This window comes from Saccostrea echinata, unplaced genomic scaffold, assembly GCF_033153115.1.
Source record: "Saccostrea echinata isolate AGI-Se365-2 ecotype Australia unplaced genomic scaffold, CSIRO_AGI_Sech_v1 ptg000013l, whole genome shotgun sequence".
NCBI lineage: Eukaryota > Metazoa > Mollusca > Bivalvia > Ostreida > Ostreidae > Saccostrea > Saccostrea echinata.
The window spans coordinates 55334-75683 of record NW_026889762.1 but is presented as its reverse complement, the minus strand read 5'-3'; the positions used below and the strand labels follow the sequence as shown (position 1 = coordinate 75683).

General features: G+C 34.3%; 3 protein-coding genes across 4 annotated transcripts in view; 2 read left to right on the top strand and 1 right to left on the bottom strand.

Moving 5' to 3' along the window:
• The first annotated feature begins 450 nt into the window (after positions 1–450).
• On the top strand, positions 451–1035 carry LOC133186206 (uncharacterized). The gene has a single exon (XM_061321441.1). The coding sequence runs from the start codon at positions 451–453 to the stop codon at positions 1033–1035; it is 585 nt and encodes a 194-aa protein (XP_061177425.1).
• A 20-nt stretch (positions 1036–1055) lies between these two features.
• On the top strand, positions 1056–1571 carry LOC133186205 (uncharacterized). Its single transcript, XM_061321440.1, has one exon. The coding sequence runs from the start codon at positions 1056–1058 to the stop codon at positions 1569–1571; it is 516 nt and encodes a 171-aa protein (XP_061177424.1).
• A 729-nt stretch (positions 1572–2300) lies between these two features.
• LOC133186301 (mediator of RNA polymerase II transcription subunit 14-like) overlaps positions 2301–20350 on the bottom strand; it is a 44624-nt gene continuing 26574 nt past the window's right edge. Inside the window, exons 32-37 of one of the 2 annotated variants that reach the window (XM_061321523.1) lie at positions 19717–19922; positions 16991–17111; positions 16492–16553; positions 16131–16238; positions 15689–15823; positions 2301–2574 (exon numbers count right to left, since the gene is read on the bottom strand). In XM_061321523.1, coding sequence (XP_061177507.1) covers positions 2356–2574; positions 15689–15823; positions 16131–16238; positions 16492–16553; positions 16991–17111; positions 19717–19922 — 851 coding nt within the window. In that variant the 3' untranslated portion in view covers positions 2301–2355. Of the gene's footprint in view, positions 2575–14457; positions 15273–15688; positions 15824–16130; positions 16239–16491; positions 16554–16990; positions 17112–19716; positions 19923–20350 lie in introns of those variants that run through there. The other variant, XM_061321522.1, reaches the window with a different exon arrangement.

Genomic DNA, 20350 nt, shown 5'->3' with positions numbered 1-20350 from the left:
GAAAAATGTCAGGTCCACCCAACAAGAATCCTAGAGCTCTATTGTGCTGATTGTCTCGTTCCTGTTTGATCCAAATGCTTTGTTAAAGATCATAAATGTCATGAGATTTTAGACCTTGAAGATGTTTATAATGAAAGATTACACCAATGCCAGAAAAACCTACTCGAAATCCAAGACAAAATTCTTCCTGAATTTGTAGAAAAAGTAAACTCAAAGAGCATGAAGAGAGAAAGTTTAGAAAATGTCACAAAGAAAATAGAAAAAATACGATTTTCCATGAAGCAAAGTGCCGATGAGATTAAGGCATCGGTGGACACTATTCTTGCTGACAACAATGCCAAATTGGACATGATGGGGGCGTCAATTCTGGATGGTATTGTAAAACAAGAGAAGGAGTCAAAAGACTTTATATCATATTTAGAGAAATTGATATAGGAATACAGCGGGGATATGTCATCTTGCACACCATCTGAGGTTATCGCATTCAGCAAAGAGACGGCAAACATCTTGATGAAGTTTCACGACCTAACAGAGCCTGGGGCACCAGAGTTTGCAACGGGTAAAATTATAAAGGAGGAAATAGAAAAGCTTTTTGGTTGTATTATTTCATGTGCAGAACGAAAGAATATGAAAATAGAAGACAGAAAATTTCAAAACTCCCACCAGCCCTGTGTCTCCCAACAATTACAAGAGCAAAGTATGGAAATTTCCCCCTTTATGACCAAAGTACGGGCGATTGAAATATCTGGTCTCAATGCAATTATCCATTTATCGCCGGTAAAATCTGGAAAATTTTGGTCCAGTGATTACGGTTGTAATCTCATTCAGTCTGATATGCTAGGGAATATACTTCAGAAAATATCCACCCAAAAAGATGGAACGGGATATCACGCTATCACAAAAGGTGGTGATTTACTTTACACAGATGATATAAAGAGAGCCATCTACATGTGTAAATTAAACTCTGAGATGAAAATCACAGCACTTGTTACCACGGGGACTGGGAGCCACATTCCCTCTGGTCCTCTCATATAAATGGGGACATACTGGTGGGGATGAAGAAAAATAAAGAATGGAAAATAACTAGATACAACAGAGGAGGGAAGAAATTACTGGACTTTCAGAAAAATGATAAAGAAAAGGATCTATACTCAAGTGTTAAATACATCACAGAAAACATCAATGGTGACATTTGTACAACAGACTTCGATGCCAGTAAAATATTAGTAGTGACCAGCTCAGGGCAATACAGGTTCTCTTACTCTGGTTCTTCTAACGATTATGTATTTCATCCATGTGGTATCTGCACAGACGTCCTGGGGAATATCTTGGTATGTAATGGTTGCAGTGAAAGTCTTGAAAAGAGTTTAATAGTTGATCCTTTTAAAAGTGAATTCGGAATCCATTTGCTGGACCAGGACGGTCGGTTCCTGTCACTTCTACTCAAACATCCATCTTCACCTAACCCCCGTGCTCTTTGTTTTGATAACCAAAACAATCTAATGGTGGGAAGTAAGAACAGTCCTACTGTCACTGTGTACAAGTATCTCCCGAGAAAAGGCACGTTGTAAAATCATTCTTAGTATTAGTCCTCTTACTTTCTTAAATACTGATATACCAGTCCTACTGTCACTGTGTACAAGTATCTCCAGAGCAGAGGCAACTAGTGAAAATCATTCAAGGAATTTCAAAGGAAATACTAAATGACTGCATTTCCATATATTCTCCCAGCAATCATTTATCAATTGATCACCACATTCTTCATGAGTTTTAGCGTCCTTTCTAGGAATTCAATCAGACAAAAATTTAAATGCTTCTTTTTTGCGTTTTGACAACAGGTTTCTTTTGAATTCACAAATAAAAGAGAATGTCTCATAAAATCATCAGATTATTTTCGCTTTAGATTTAATGAGTCACTACAAAGATATTTCATGTATATCTAATGTTCCTTACCAATGAAACAGCTTAACAGTCTATTCATTAAAAATGTATCAGAAAAAGTTTATAAATAACATCCATAGAAAATATAGATTCCAACAAAGCTTAATGGCTATTGAAATAATGTTTTTAAATAAGCAGGATAATTTAATGCAGCTGTGATTACACCGTGATGGTTTTTTTTATTGCATGCACTTTCTGTGAAGCATGAACCATTAAAGTAAAGCATCAAATTGTTGTTCTGGATATTAGATGGCTTTAAGACTAGCCAGAGAACATACGTTATAAGATTTGTTGCATTCGTACAGCACAAAACAGCATTCAGTTAGCACTATGAGCATTTACAAAGTTCTCTAGGAAATGTGAAATTGTATGTATGTTGGGTTCATAATACCCTGTACTATAACTTAAAGTTAGTCATGATGTGCTGTACAGCGGGGTACAGTATACACTCGGCACTCTGGGCGTGGTAGTAGTTCTGTAGAAGCTGTGACACGGCCATGTAAGCGGGGTCTGGGACTGTCCCCTGACTGGGTCCATTTGTTGTATGGTGTTGGCACTGATGTCGTACAGGAGGGAGACGATGATAGACTGGGGCTCCTGACCAGACGGGGGCTGGATACGTGTAAACTGTATCTGAAAATATAGCAATAATACGATGGCCGGTATGAGCCGTCAAATTACAAGTAAGAGTAACTCTATTATGTACGAAGAATTAATTGACTTTAGCAGTAATTCCTGTATCATTTTGTACATGTACATCTTTGTCAATGACAAAACGCTTGTAGTTGTAACATATATTTGTACATGTACAAATCTTAAGACAAAATACATTTGAAACTACTTAACATTCCTCAGATTTATTGGGGAGATTTATGAAGGTACATGTATATGTAAGTTAAACAATTTCTTGTCAGACTAAATTCACTTTTGTCAACAAAAAAAGACAATCTTAATTCCACCAGAAGACCACTTACAAATTTACATTTACATTTACAAAAAACAATTTTAGAAATTTATTTCAAAATTAAGGATTATCTCCCTCATGAATAGCTCTGATCCTTCGACGCATTTGGCTCCAGTCTTTGGTACCTTTTTTCAGCTCTTCCAAGTCTTTTTTACTGAAATATTTGGGATTTCCAACGTTTCGGCTTGAGCATCACTGAAAAGACATAATTTGTCGAAATGCGCATCTGGTACATCAAAATTGGTACCGTATATGATTTACATTACAATGAGTAACATCTTGATCTGTTTGTTGTTGGCCACTGCAGCGGTCCCTGCTGGATCCACAAAAGCCGCCTGTAGTTAAACACCACTGCATGGACCACTTCATACCACTGGCCTGGTTAGGACCCATCTACAACCTCAAAAATAATGTTCAGCCCCTCTTTTATGACTGGAATTATGATAAATCTTATTGTTAAGCAAAATATGATTTAAATGAAACTTGTCTAATTCGGATGTTATATATTCTGAAATCTTGCACAATATGACCTTATCTTTAAGCCCCTTTCAGTTAAATTCAATTGTTTAAAATGTTTTCTAAACTGGAATGTTTTCTAATCTGGCCAATATCTTCAGAATCACTGGTGTCCGGATTAGACAGTTGTACTGTAGCTGTGATTTATGGACTTGTGAAACTAAGTTGACTCCTTAGCTTTTTTTTCATACACTACGCAGAAAACTAAGTAATACCGACTATTTTGCTTTTTCATACACTACACAGAAAACTATGTAATACCGACTACTTTGCTTTTTTCATACACTACACAGAAAACTATGTAATACCAATTCCAATCTCATGAGTTGAACACAGTCCTTGAGAAATCTGATCGGGGTCTCTAATATTCTACAGAATGCTCTTAGAGCATTCTCTTTGTACTGTGGACAGGATACCTATAATGAAAGAAGCATATTAAATAAAAATCCAGAGCTCAATGAAAATTGCAGAAAATCAAGTGACACAAATTTTATTATTTTTATTAGCCAACACTGTGAAGGTGCTTTCATGTACATGTGTATTACAAAACACTGGTCTATTACAAGTATCTTTAAAAAAATGTTTTGATTTGGGTTTTTTTTTTTAATGTTTTTTTTTTAAACAGTGACAATTCATTTAGAGAAGTAAGATTATTGATTGAATCTGGTTATTTAACAAGAAGCTGTTGTTTGACAAATTTATATCAATATGATGTACAGGTATTCACCTTGGAGTCAAAGTATTGCTGTAAGATATTCAGGACCTCCATACTCCTTTGATCTCTAGGTTCTGTAAAATGGAAAGTGGGATCAATCTGGAGATTTAAATTAGATATCATATTTAACATATAAAAATATATTGAAGAGTATATAACAAATGAAGATGCATTAGACTGAACAAATCAAATAACCAAGATGTTAATATTAAAAGAGGCCAATGGGCCTTGGCTGTTACCTGAGTATCAAAAGTTTCTTAGGATATGAATAATTCAGTTCTACCTGGAACAGAAACTCAGGACTTATGTAATGATTTTTGAGAATTCCATCCTTAGAAAGGGAACTTTGAGTATAAGATGGATTACCACTTGCAGAATTAAATCCAAGTTCCTCTAAAATATAATTAAAATAAAGAGCCTTACAAAACAAAGAATATGTTGTAACCCGCTGTTTTAGCTGGGACCAGTATATATTGATCATGTAATCTAATTCTTTTTCCACTTCTAAATTATTAAAGACGGAAGGATAGATGGTCTTCATATTGACCCTTAGTCGTTTAATGCGAGATTTCAACATCCATATGATACTTGTAATCCATTCTGACAAAGTGTCAAGGCCTTCTTTTTCATGTTTGGCCCATTGCCTGGCGTAATCTTCCACAGAATTTATAATATTTGTAAAATTTTGACGTCAATTGAAAGAAAGAGGTTTCCTATATTTTTACTCTTTTACAAAAAGAGATTTAAGGTCCTCATTTCTGACTATATTCATCAGCTACGACGTGTCCAGTAGGACTGTAGCTGCAGGGTGAAGAAGAACATGAACACGTAGGATTATGTTTCAGATGTCTCAAATATCTGAGCATTGTAGAAGTCTTGGCTTTGGTTTTGTTTTGTTTTGTTTTTAATTTAATATTTCTTTATTTATTTTTTGTTATTAGAAGTTTGGAAGCAGTAGTGGATGTATATTTGTAAAGCCCTCTGAGAAATGATTTTTCTTGGCTGAATAAGTCTTCATTTTCCTACACTATCATGCAATAAATGTCTGATATTGAATGTACAATTCGCATCAACCTCTGATGGCTAGGGACTTGCATCTTGACAACAAACCAGATGCAGCGTCAAACCGAGAGAAGTTTAACACAGTAGTTTTTAAACCCTGCACTATAAGTGAAAATCACATGTCTTTCGGTTATAACCCTTAAAGTGAATACGACTTATAAATAGGTATACCCCATATTAACTTTTTTAACGTATCAGCGGGTTTCTTTATCGGGTGTAAAATTTGGTTTTTCCTTGCTCAAATTTTGGCTGAACTTTCTACCAGACATGCTTCATTGAGGTTGCACACTGGTAGCATATAATTTGAAATTATTTAGAGAAGAATAATTCAGATACCATTGATATATAAAGAAACACAAGAATCAATAACTTTTATATCATAATAATATGTCAGATCTGATGAGGAATCAAATACAGGAAAGTGCAAGGAGAAATTAATCTTCTAGATGAGTTTTCAGTGAGTTGTCAATGTTTATGTACATGTGAGAACTGAATTCTCACTTCTACTGCAGCGATTTTGATGCGCAGATCTTATCTTAACAAATTCCATATTTTAATTTCTCTCTTTCTTGAAATACACCATCCGCTTTCACTGCAATTATGTATTTAGTTTTCACATCTTCTCGGGTTTTATAGAAATCATTTTATGAAATATGCACTATTTATATACTATCTGTACAAATTACCCCTCGAGTGCCTTATCCCCAGCTATACGAAAAAGAATAATCTTCATTCACTTTAGACCCAAATGAATGTTTTAATGGATTTGCTTTGTCTCTGGAAGGAATGTACTCTATGCGGACTAATTTATGTTAGGGAAACAAAGAATTACCTCAATAAGAGAAAGTCATGGCATAGGTTTAAATAAATAATTGGGGCCAACATTTTCATAAACATTTCAATTCACTTAACAGCTCTATTTTTTCAATTAGGGTTAGAATTTTATGGAAAAAAATATCATCCAACTTACACTCCCACATTACGTACTTAATTCCGTAGACAACGAAAGGAGTAATGGATCAGGAAAATATAGGCATGGCCTCTCCGTATATTTTCAACGATCACATAAAGATAAATGTATGGAGTCTGTCAAGCTCACAATGTGCGAATGTGAATGTGATGGGACTTTTTAAGGAGAAGAAGGTCCTTGAGCTGAAAAAATACTTGTCATTTAATTTTTTTGTCATATTTTGTATATTTCTAGTTTAGTACGTCCCAGATATCTTAAAGCAGTTCCGCCGAAATATGGCTGAAATATTGCAGACTCGGCGTAAAACAACAATAATCAATCAATCTTAAAGCAGTTATATTATTAGGTTTCTTACCTTACTTTATAGATCTTGATTGACAAATACTATGCCCTACAGTTTCTAAGTGGAGTTTTGATTCTCCATGTTTCCCGGCCAACTACTCTGTCCATAATGGGATTTTAAGCACAGATTAGAAATATGTCAGTGGACATGCATCTTTAGAAATATTTCAGAGTATGAATAGGGTTTAAGATTTAAAAAAAAACAAACAAGTTTCTTATATCACACTGCATCTGGGTAGGGATTATTACGTACTTTTTAAGACAACTTCAACAACAACAAAGTTTAACTTAATTTGCCAAAAAGATTTGTCATCAATATTTGAAAATTTACGTGCAAGTCCTTCATCTTATTGATTAACTGTAAAAATATCGCATGGGGATACTTACCTTAAAATTGCACAGGAAACAGGAGTGGAACAACATATTCCGTAATTTGTTAATGTTTACAAGAATGTTAAAACTGTTTTTTTATTTTTATATAAAATGGTAATTTAAGTAAAACAAATGTCAAAAATTTAACCAAGAACTAATTGTTTACACGTTTTGCATTTATATAAACGGAGAATATGACGTAGTTAAACAGTCATGTGACCATGTGTCCTTTATCCCCTTAAATTATTGAATTGTCTATTTGCGTGACTGATATTTTTACCCTAAACAAACTTTTTTGATTTTTGATCTTGGTGACTTAATTTTGGCAGTACAACTTTTAATCTCTCAGAGAGTGTTTTAGCAATAATTTTACAATCATTGGTAAGAATAGTTAATTGTCTCCATTTTGTAATATTATCTTCTTCATTCCCTTTATATATTAATGAAATAACTCCTTTTGTTTGTGAGCCACAAAGTATAGCCTTATGAAAAAACATATTTTCTTACTTTTAGGAATTCAAAAGAATTCAGAAGACAGCCACAGATAAATTGTTCTCAATCTGCTTGGATGCTTTCACCTGACTCTGTCTATTAAGTTAGCCAATGAAACTATAGTTACTCAGGATAATCTATCTGGAGGTTTAAAGATGGTAAACATCGACAACTTCATAAAATCTTTTGAAATGCACTTGGGTCCAAAGACTGTTGACTGGAGGAAATAAACCATGGTTAGATATATTTTTGACAGTTAATGTACCGGTAAATGATCTTCTAAAACGAATTTTAGACTTTGGAGACGAGTATATCTCTGATGTTTTAATGACAAAGAACAATATTTTCTGGTTTGATGTTTTTTTAGTTCTTGGCAATATGTAATGAAAAAAGTAGAACATGACAAGGATATGAAAAATATTCAATTTAAAACATTGTTTTATTTGTTAATTTCAAAGCTTTTTAGTGCTTCTGCATTTCCCTTTGTTCTCGTTTCAATCTTACCTGTAGCTTTTCAATAAGTTGCATCTCATTAGACACCTACAGGTATCTAATTGGATGGAGTGCAGGACAGTTACAAATTTACTGGACCAGATTAACAAAAAAAAAAGTCACATTTTTTCAACTTATCCAAAATGATGATTAGATCATCCTCCATGATAAATTTTTAAATCCTCTTGAAGTTTTTGCAAGATTACAACATTGGAATCTATTCTCTTTGTGATTAAAAAAATCAATTGAATGCATTCTTATTTCGAAGGGTGATTTAAATGTGTTTTTGTTCTAACTGGAACAAACTGAATGCCGACTAGATAAAACAGGTACATGTATAGCAAATGGCGGACATGTTAGAACTGAAAGCAAAGAAATTATCAAGAATATATAATGTCGTCTGGTGAGTCATAAATAAATGTATATTGTTTTACTGTTACAGATAAGAAAAGCTATATATGCTATTGTTTTCAAAATGTACAAAGCAAATTTTGCTTATTAAAATTTTTAAAAATCGTTAAATTCTATAACAACACTGATAACTTTTCTGAGTACTTGATGATCAAAGAAAAACCGGTGGTCGTTGAATTCTTACAAAAATTGATATTTTCTTCAGATCAATACTACTTCTTATTATGAGCCAAAGTAAAATCACAGGGCAACACTACATAGAGTGTGCCACATGTAACAACTACTCCAAGTTCTACTGCAATACATGTCACCAGCGAATGTGTGAGCAGTGCAGAGATGTCCATCTCCGTAAAAAAGAAAATGGAAATCATAAGGCAGTCTTTTATCAGGAAAGGTTAAAAGAACTGCCTATAGAAAAATGTTCCAAACACCCAACAAGAGTGTTAGAGCTCTATTGTGTTAAATGCACCACCCCTGTTTGTTCGAAATGCTTTGCAGCTGATCACAACGGCCATCGGGTCCTTGACCTTGAAGTTGTTTACAATGAAAGTCTACAAAAATGCCAGAGTGAGCTGATCAAGATCCGAGACACTATTCTTCCTCAATGTGTAGAAAAATTAAAATCACAAAAAGAAAGAGAAAGGGATGTCAAAAAGGAAATTGCAAAATTGAGGTTGTCTGTGAAACAGAGTGCTGATGAGATTAAGTCAATAGTTGACACTATTCTTGCTGACAACAATGCTAAGTTGGACGTAATGGAGGCATCAATTCTGGATGAGATGGCCAAACAAAAGAAGAAGTCAGAAGACTATATCTCATACTTAGAAAAAATGATTAAGGAATACAACAGTGACTTATCATGCAAACCATCTGAATTTATGACAGTCAGCAGAGAAAAGTCAAACATCATTCTGAAAACTGTTCCTGAAATAATTGAGCCTGGGTTACCAACGTTTGAAAAAATTAAAGTTAAAAAGGAAGAAATAGAAAAGCTTTTTGGTTGTATCAACCCAAGTGCACAACGAAAAATAAGAAAAGAAGAGGTCATAAAATTTCACGAATCCATAAAGCCGTTCGACTTCTAACCAATTCAACTTAACTAGCCTGGGTTACCAACGTTTGAAAAAATTAAAGTTAAAAAGGAAAAAATAGAAAAGCTTTTTGGTTGTATCAACCCAAGTGCACAACGAAAAATAAGAAAAGAAGAGATCATAAAATTTCACGAATCCATAAAGCCGTTCGACTTCTAACCAATTCAACTTAACTACATGTATGCTTCTTTCCTCTACTCTTGAAAAAGTACAAGTTCATATAACCGGTCTTAATGCGATAAATCATTTATGTAATCTGGGAGGTTTTGGACCAGTGATTACGATAGTAATCACATCCAGTCTAGCATGCAGGGAAATATACTTCTGAAAATATCCATCAGAAAACAGATAGACGACTACCACACAGTTGCAAAAGAAGATCTTTTTTAAAAAGATCGTGAAAGAAAATTATTTACAGAGAAATATGTCAACTACAGTGTTGTCACCAGAGAGAATTGGAACCATGGTATAGCTGCTCGTCTCATATTACTGGAAACATATAAGTGGGAATGAAGAAAGATAAAAAATGAAAAATAATCATATACAACAAAGAAGGGATAAAGATACAGCACATTCATATATATGACAAAAGAAAGGATTTTTTTTCACAAGTGTAAGCTATATCACAGAGAACATCAATGGTGATATTTGTAAATCCGACTTCATAGACAGTAAGGTTGTGGTTGTAACGAAATCAGGAGAACACCGTTTTTCTTATTTGGGTTCTCATGCTTTGTCGCAAACTCGACCGTTTGGAATCTGCACAGATGTCCTAGGAAATATCTTAGTGTACCTTAGTAATGATCACAGAATAAATCCTCAATTTACGTATATGGATCCTACGGAATTTGAAATCCATATGTTGGATCAGGACGATGAGCTTCAGTCTTTTATTTTAGGACAACATAAATCTTTAACCTATCTCCGTGCTCTCTGCGTTGATGACCAACACAATCTAATGATAGGAAGTTTGGATGGCCCTACTATCATTGTGTACAAATATCTCGAGTGCTATGACACGCCGTGAAAAAACATTGGATTGAAATACTAGACAACTGATTTTCTTAAATACACGAAAATAGCCTTGTGACCCATAACCCACAAAACAGAGATATACTTATGGACGCTAAAAGATTTTACCCAATATTAGAACAATCGGAAAATATGAAAAGTTTAATACAACCAAATGATATTATCAACAGTCGACGACAAGCACTCAGTCTTTAAAAAATGATAACCAAGGCCCGTTTTACTACACAGGAGGAAATTCCAACAAATTAAATTTGTGGAGTTTCAAGATGCGGAACATGTACAGCTTTAGAAGAGGGAAATAGAATCCAACTTAAATAAGGAATGGAAATTTGAACCAACTTATCAGTGAACTGTAAATCTGAAAACGTTATCTACTATGCAATCTGTCCAACGTGCAAAGAATACTATATTTGACAAACGGGAAAACTAATTGCCCGGGTTCGTATACACAACAAATTAAAAACCCTGGTGTGCGTAATATACCATGTTGTGAAAATTTTGCAAAATGCGGCAAAGGAATATTTAGGATTATTCCCTTTATATAAACTTCCCAATGAGAGAGAAAATCTGCGTTTGGCAAAGAAGACTATTTTATTAAACTCTTTTAGCCAAAGCTTAATCGCAAGTGAAACTTTATTTTATGTGATTTTTTAATACATTTTCAACAGTGAAATACTGAAATTTATTTATTGAATAAAAGTGATAGTCTGTCACAGTGCGAAAGGATATTAAAGTCTTATCCTGTCACAGTGTGACAGAATGTTAGAAGTGCTGCAAAAACATGTATTTTCCTTCCCTTTACAAAGAATGTTATTAAAAAAAAATACTCCCCGGCCTGTTTTAAGATGGAGAGAGTAAATAAACCATCCTGAAAGAGACTACAACCACCCAAGTTTCTCCAAACAATGTTTACAATGTTTTCAATCTCACTAAGCTATGATGTCTCAAACAATCAATTATGACGTCATCTAACCTATGACACTGTTGAGATTCCATATCCAACTTGTGTCAGTTCCTGAAATTCTGGATCTGGGTTTCTAAATACACTCTCCATACTGTAAAAGCTTTTCCAGAATCTTGAAAACTTCCATTGTGTACATCTGTTGAAAGCGCATTCCAAAAAATGTGTTTCAGGAACTAAGGTACGATAAACATACAGGCAGCTGAAAATAGCAATCTGGTCCAATCACAAGTAATGACTTTAATTCTGTGTTGTGATCTTTTCTATAGAGTTGGAGAATGTCAATAGTACGTTGCTATCATTTCTTTTATCTGGGATCATGAAAACCCTAGCTCTGGGCACTTTTAGTCACTTCAGGACTTAAAGTCACTTTTTAGAAATCTTTTCGAATTTCGGACAGCAAAGAGAGAGAGAGAGAGAGAGAGAGAGAGAGAGAGAGAGCAAACATTCTGATGAATTTTCCCGACATAATTGAGCCTGGGATACCAGAGTTTATACAGGGGGAAAAAGAAAAGCTTTCTGGTCGTATCACTACATGTGTACAACAAAAGAAGATTTAAATTGAAGACAAGGCATTTTAAGCATCCCACTAGCCCTGCCTCTCCAACAAAAACAACAGAAAAGTATAGAGCTTTCTTCCTCTATGACGAAAATACAGGAGATTGAAATGCAAATATTCAATTATCACTGATACATGAACCATTTGGTAAATTTTGGGCCAGTGATTATAATGGTAATATCATTCAGTCTGACATGCTAGAAAATATACTTCAGAAAATATCCACCGATAGAGACAAAATGGGCTACCACATGGTTACAAAAAATGGAGATTTACTTTACACAGATGATGAAAAGAGAGTCATCTACATATACATTTTCAACTCTGAAATGAAAACCACAGAACAGATTACCACCCCGCGGGATTGGGAGCCATATTCCATCTGCTCTTCTCACATTAAGGGGGACATGTTGGATGGAATGAAAAAAGATAAAGAATGGATAATAACAAGATACAACAGAAGAGGAAAGAAGTTACAGAACATCCAGAAAAATGATAAAGAAAAGGGTCTAGACTCCAGTGTAAAATACATTATAGAGAGAACATTAATGGTGAAATGTGTACATAAGACTTCCACTCTTGTAAAGTAGTAGTAGTGCCCAGCTCAGGGTAGTATAAGTTCTCTTACTTTGGTTCTTCTAATGTTTACGAATTTCATCCATGTGGAATCTGCACAGATGTCCTGGGGAATATCTTGGTGTGAAATGGTTGCAGTGAAAGTCTTGAAAAGAGTTTAATAGTTGATCCTTTTAAAAGTGAATTCGGAATCCATTTGCTGGACCAGGACGGTCGGTTTCTGTCACATCTACTCAAACATCCATCTTCACCTAACCCCCGTGCTCTTTGTTTTGATAACCAACACAATCTAATGGTGGGAAGTAAGAACAGTCCTACTGTCACTGTGTACAAGTATCTCCCGAGAAAAGGCACGTTGTAAAATCATTCTTAGTATTAGTCCTCTTACTTTCTTAAATACTGATATACCAGTCCTACTGTCACTGTGTACAAGTATCTCCAGAGCAGAGGCAACTAGTGAAAATCATTCAAGGAATTTCAAAGGAAATACTAAATGACTGCATTTCCATATATTCTCCCAGCAATCATTTATCAATTGATCACCATATTCTTCATGAGTTTTAGCGTCCTTTCTAGGAATTCAATCAGACAAAAATTTAAATGCTTCTTTTTTGCGTTTTGACAACAGGTTTCTTTTGAATTAAGAAACTATGACTGAAGTACTACTGTTTCAATAATGTAAACATATTTAACCATTTAATCATAATCTTAATGGAAACACTTGAAATGCTGATATCACCATATTTTCACTTAATTTTTGGGTGATACTTTTTGTAACCAGTTATGGCATCACAGGAAAAAATTAAAAAATAAATAGTTATGGTATATGACGGGCCAAAAAAAGTTTTTCAGGGAACATGTTGTTAGAACATAAAAAAAAATTATCATACTCAAAATACTGTAGAAATCACGTGTGACAATTTTTTATGCATAACAGAAACTCTGTTCTTCCTGCTAGTGTCTTAATATTTAGTTTCTTTCAAGGGCTGAGGGTATTTAGCAAAATTGTAATCTATACTCAATTTGAAATAAATAGAGTGAACTCACTGTATTCTAAGTTATTGTCAGACTTACATGTATCATTGGAAATCATTTTTGTTGTTGTTCTTGTTACATGCATTCAAGGAGTTTATCTAATACCACTTTACAGACTATATCTTCATTTCATTTTTAGGACACAAGGTTCAGACGAACTTTTTATCAAAAATCATGAAAATAAAAATAAATCAGTGCGAGACATAAAGTAAAAGACCAAATCTGTATTAGTAAAATAATTCATTTTTGCCACATACAGTTAAATTGTTCAAGATCTCTAAATAATGTCCAATTTTTTATACATTTGGGACTGTGATGGCAAAACGACAGAATTTTGAAGATGATATAGAGTCTATAATTTCATATTTATAAATTTTGATATTTGCATCAATTACAACAAAGTAAGTTCAAAAATACACGTATACACAAACCCATGCATTCAATTTTTTAGACTGTAGCATTATCCATAAAACATTTTATAAAATTATTTTTTTTTCATTCAACAAGACTTGAAACAGCTTATTCCATAAGTATATCTGAATACTAAATGCCCCCTACCACCCCCAACCACCACCACCAAGGCATAGCTTATGACCAATTGGAAGCCTTAAGATGGCCCAAGAACCCCCGTCTCATTTCCACAAACATCTCACTTTAGCTGGTTATACTACAGAAGATGTAACAGTTTTTTCAACGTGGTTGTAAATAAAATTTCTGTTCAATCTGCGATGGAAAAATTACACATATTTTTTAGGATTGCCATTGTGTGTCTTTTCTGAAATTTAAATACGCCTGTAGCAAATTTCCACAGAGTTTTGTGACTGCATACTTAGCTTAAATTTATTCTACACAGAAAAAAAGTATGTTTACCGTATTCATTTGGTTTTTTTAATGGAACATGAGTACAGCGACAAAGGAGACAGCTGTAAGCATCAATACATTTTTATTTAAACAACTGTATGTACAATGCACATTATAAAGTATGAAATTTTCTTGTACATATTCTCCAAGATTTAAATACTCACAAATAAAAGAGAGTGTCTCATGAAATTATCAGATTATTTTTACTTTAGATTTAATACATAAAGATACTTTTTGTACATTTAATGTTCCTTGCAAATAAAACAGCTTCACAGTTAATTCATTAAAAATGTCTCGTAAAAAGTTTATAAATAACATCCATAGAAAATATAGATTCCAACAAAGCTTCATGGCTATTGAATAAGCAGGATAATTTAATGCAGCTGTGATTACACCGTGATGGCTTTTTTTTATTGCATGCACTTTCTGTGAAGCATGAACCCATTAAAGTAAAGCATCAAATTGTTGTCCTGGATATTAGATGGCTTTAACCGAAGTAAAAACTAGCCAGAGAACATATGTCATAAGATTTGTTGCATTAGTACAGCACAAAACAGCATCCAGTTAGCACTATGAGCATTTACAAAGTTCTCTAGGAAATGTGAGATTGTATGTATGTACGTTGGGTTCATAATACCCAGCACTATAAGTTAAGGTTAGTCATGATGTGCTGTACAGCGGGGTACAGTATACACTCGGCACTCTGGGCGTGGTAGAAGTTTTGTAGGAGCTGTGACACGGCCATGTAAGCGGGGGTCTGGGGCTGTCCTCTGACTGGGTCCATGTGTTGTATGGTGTTGGCACTGATGTCATACAGGAGGGGGACGATGATAGACTGGGGCTCCTGGCCGGATGGAGGCTGGATACGTGTGAACTGTATCTGAAAGTATAGCAGTAACAACTCTATTTTACATGTTGTTTAAATGTTTGAGGTCAATCCTGATAGTGAAATTCATTTATCGTGATAATTCAGAGTAATACCCCAAGCCACATCACATCATTTCATGTTTCAAAATGTACATTGTATGTTTGAAAAATGTGATATACGTGTATTAGACAAATGAGGACTTTTGCTTCTACTATATACTACTTCACTATATCTCAACACATTCACATCAATTCCTTCAAGTTTGACATAGTACAATGATATTAAACAGAATACCTAATCCTGATCAGTTTATAAAATGAGAGATTTATGAAGGTACATGCAAGTCAAACAATGTCTTGTCAGACTATGTTACTTTACTTTTTTCAACAAATAAAAGACAAACTAAATTTTGCCATATGAACACTTACCATGAGTAACATCTTGATCTGTTTGTTCTTTGCGACTGCAGCGGTCCCTGCCGGAGCCACAAAGGCCGCCTGTGGTGGTACAGTTAAACACCACTGCATGGACCACTTCATACCACTGGCCTGGTTAGGACCCATCTACAACAGCAAAAATAAAGTACAAACCTTTTCTTTCACGACTGGAATTTTGATGATACATTATATATTCCTGCAATACACAGTAAATGATCTTGATATTGGGCTTGTGAAACCAAGTCAGCTTTTTTTTCAACTCAGACTTGCTTTTCATACACTTAATAGAGATACAATACTTAATTATTTTTTTTGTTGAAAGACCTAACTCTACACACACACAGAGTTCATAAAGTAAGTGTCTAGAAAACACATCTTATGATATAAACCCTTAATGACTGGTAGTAATAAGATATAGAACTTTATAGTATACCAATTCTAATCTCATGAGCTGAACACAGTCCTTGAGGATTCTGATCGGGGTCTCTAGTATTCTACAGAATGCTCTCAGGGCGTTCACTTTGTAGGGTGGACAGGCAACCTAGGAGGAAACAAACCCAGTAAATAAAGATTTATAGCTCAATGAAATTACCAGAAAATCAGGAGAAAATCTCATATTATAATTTTGGTAGCTTTCACTGCAAGTTTCTTATTAGAATTATGTTCATCAAATACATTTATTTTTAATATGTTTTTGTGAACAGTGACAATTCATCGAGGGACTTGAGACTATTGAGTGAATCAGGATATGCCACAATAAGTTTTTGACTGACAAATTGATATGATGTATTTACTTTGGAATCAAAGTACTGCTGTATGATGTTTAGGACCTCCATACTCCATTGATCTCTGTGTTCTGTAAAATAGAAATAAAGGTCAGTTGTGAGAAATAACGTAGTATATTGCAGTGTAAAAATTACAAATAAACATGTGTTATAAAACAGGACTCTTCAGCACTTTAATCAGCTCTAAGACATCTATATTACAAGAGACCCATGGGCCTTACTCAGGATATGAATAACTCAGCTATACCTGGAAACTCTGGACTCAAGTAACATGAATGACAATATCAGATTCATTACTTGGTAATCATATTCTTAGACCTTGTTCCTAAAAGCAATTTTGGAATAAGGCTATCTGCTCATTATCATAAAATCATGAAACAGGCCTTCAGGATGTCCAGTAGTATAGATGGTTTTAGAAGATCTATAACCATCCGTCACCTGAGAAACCCAAATGACCTATAAAGAGTGAAAAATTGAAATATTCAGAACTGTTGTTTTCTTTGTTTACCTGGTACTGACTGGACATTCATGTGTAGACTCTGTAGGTTGTTACTAAAGCTGACATGGAACTGTAAAGTCTCTACTTTAAATGAGATGATGTTAGGATCAGTGGAGCGCATCGGGGTCAGCTGCAAAAAAATCATCATACAGAATTACTAAAACTGTTACAGCAAACAAACATATTGGGATGGAAAAAATAACCTGCTTGGAGCTGAGGACATGGTATTCTTATCATACAAAAAGTTTTAACATACTAAACTGTGTAAAAGTAATGTCCAGTATTATCAGTATTTATAGAATGACCAACCTAGTTATACAGTCCCTGAAACGTTCTACTTTCCCACTTGAACGGTGAGCGAACGCTGAACGAACGGTGAACGAACGGTGAACGAACGCAGAGCGAACAGTGAGTGAACGATGTGTGAACGCAACTTGGTGAACGATGTGTGAACGGTGAGCGAACGCAGAACACGAACGGAGCGCAAACGCAAACGCAAAGTGAACGGTGAACGAACGGTGAACGCAAGATGAACGATATATTCGGAATGCCTCTGATCTTTTCCTTGCATTGAAACTATTTTATTGTATTATAATGTTTAGGTGCCAAAAATAAATAAATAAATAAATATATAAATAATAAATAAGTAAACCAATAAATGAATGAATAAATAAGTCAATAAAATAAATTCTCCAAAATTGTCCTAAGAAAGACGACGCATGCACATTAAGTTTTTAATCACACGATTTTTATCGCATTAAAACATTGTAATTGTTGCCGAACGCTGAAGTATAAAAGATGGTTTTTTTTTAGTTGGAAAATAAAAATGTTTATTCTTATTTGATAACAAATCAGAGAAAACTTCTGACTTACAGAATGAATTAAAGCGGTTGTAATATCCACTCATATATCTCCGTGTCAAGGCGATTTCGTGTAAAGTAATGAAAAAAAGATTAATTACAAAAGTCAGTGGACGTTTTGCATTTATACACTCGTATTTTAAATGTTTAATACAATAATATATTGTGTCATTTCTATTTTTCATGATGATTTATTGAGCAGACTTCTACATGTATCTGTAGATGGCCGTGATTATACTCGGACAAGATAATACAAAGATGCATATTCATATTATTTGTTATAAATTCAATTTTCAGAACTTGATATTTAAGTAATATGCTGTTATAGTGTTTATTAAACAGACAAATGAGAGAGAGAGAGAGAGATTCAGTTTTAGCCCCCCCCCCCCTCCTTTCAGGCTTCACTAAATGTTTGTACCTATATCAAACAAAAACTCTGAATTTTTTTTCTAAATATATCAGACAGTGAAGGTAACTTTTTTTAAATCAACAAATCATATCCATTTGTTTAACAGTCAGACTCGTTTTTATTTTCCTGCTTCAAGTTCACACGAAGTCCACGTGCTTGTGCAGTCAATCAAAATCATTCGACTCTGTGCAGGTGTGAAAGTTTCGTCACATCGAAGGCGAAGTGCGAGTATTTCCAACAAGTTATAACATTTATTTTTATCATTTCTAGACTTGATTCCAACATATAAATAATAAATGAATAAAATACATTGGGCATTAACACTTGAATTTGAAACATACTCTCTGCCAGTTTCAAATACCACCGCCGACACGTGTACATTTTGAACTACTATTGTTTTGTGACTTGTTTTGATGCATGTTTGTTTTGAGACTGAAATTTTTGTTCTAAAAAAGACCTTAACTTTTTTTAAAAATGTTAATTAAAATATTCTGGAAATACAGTACTGTCTAAGTAACCGATTTAGGGGGAAAAGGGGGGGGGGGGGGGTATTAATCATATCGAATGGCAAACATATAAAGTAACGGTGAAGAAAGAATTTTTTTCTCTATAACTATAAACTTAACATATTATAGTAGAGAAAATTCTGTAATGCATTACATTTTAAATAAATATTTCCTTTAACCACACTATCAATTTCATTCGCTCCAAAGATAATAAATTAACAGGATATCCGCAGTACTATGTATAACTCTCAGAACTAGTTCTATCATTTTTTTCTATAGTAATTGAAAAAAAATGTGTTAGAAATAAATATTTTTGTTATTTTGCTGCGTAATTATTTTACTTGGATAATTATATCACAAACACTTAATTTAAATTAAAACAACAAATTGTTGCAGTGCTTGAAGTATTTGCACATCGCCCTTAGTTAAATTTAATATTTCAGCATCGGTCTACATAGGTACAGAATGTGCTTATAACAACATTTATTTTCCAGAGTAATTTTATAAATAACCTAACAGCTAAGTTAGAATAATACATATATATATCGTAGATATTTTTCCCCCATGAAATAATGATTCTTCAAACACGATATGTTAGTTATTAAATTAAAAAAAACCTGTAACTCCTTACCTACAAAAAGATAAGTCCTTTCACTTCGGAGTTCCGAATGACAATCAAAACTGAACGATAGGTGAACGCTGAACGCAAGGTGAACGCAAAGTGAACGGAACGAAGAGCGAACGCTGAACGCTTTGTGAACGGTGAACGCGAGCGCACGGTGAACGCAAAACTGTGAACGGAGAGCGAATGGTTAAAGCATGGTGAACGAACGGTGAACGCACGCTGAACGAACGGTGAATGAACGGTGAGCGAACGGAAAAATGGGAAAGTAGAACGTTTCAGGGACTGTACCACAGGACTGACACAGACTGAATGTGTCCGTATTTCAGCTGACTTACAGATTCAGACTGAATCAGTCTTGGTAGATTCCTCCTTAAGTACACACTCCCCAGGAACCTCTCCAGTGGAGACGAGGAAATGGTGTACGGGAGGGATTGAGATCGATTAGGGGTCAGTAGTGTGTCAAAGGCATCATGGGATAGCAGGGTAGGGATTGATGCAGCCCAGGCTCGCTGTGGAAGCATTCTAGTGGTGTGACTCAGCACTGAAAATGAAAAGTTAAATGGTAAAGATATAATGATACTTATTTGCAATCATAATAATAAAATAATAATAAAATCAAACTGAGAATTGATCTCAAAAGAAATTACAATAATGCAATTGCATTTACATAAACAATGCACTGAAGGATAAATGAAACCAGATTTATGGAAGAAAGTCTGCAAGTAGGTGTTTTATACATGCAATTATTTCCCTTCAGAACTAGTAAGAAATTAATAACCAATGTTTGTTACCATGTTCACAAGACTTTTAAAGCTATACACAAGAAACAGAGAGACCAGGTTGATTAGTGAGACAGAATGCTTCCAGTTTGATGTTTTGACAAGATAACACTTTAACCAAGCCAGCCTCAGAAGTAAAAGATTAATGCAGCTTTAAAACTTGTTCTCACAGAATGCAGCATTTGAGAGT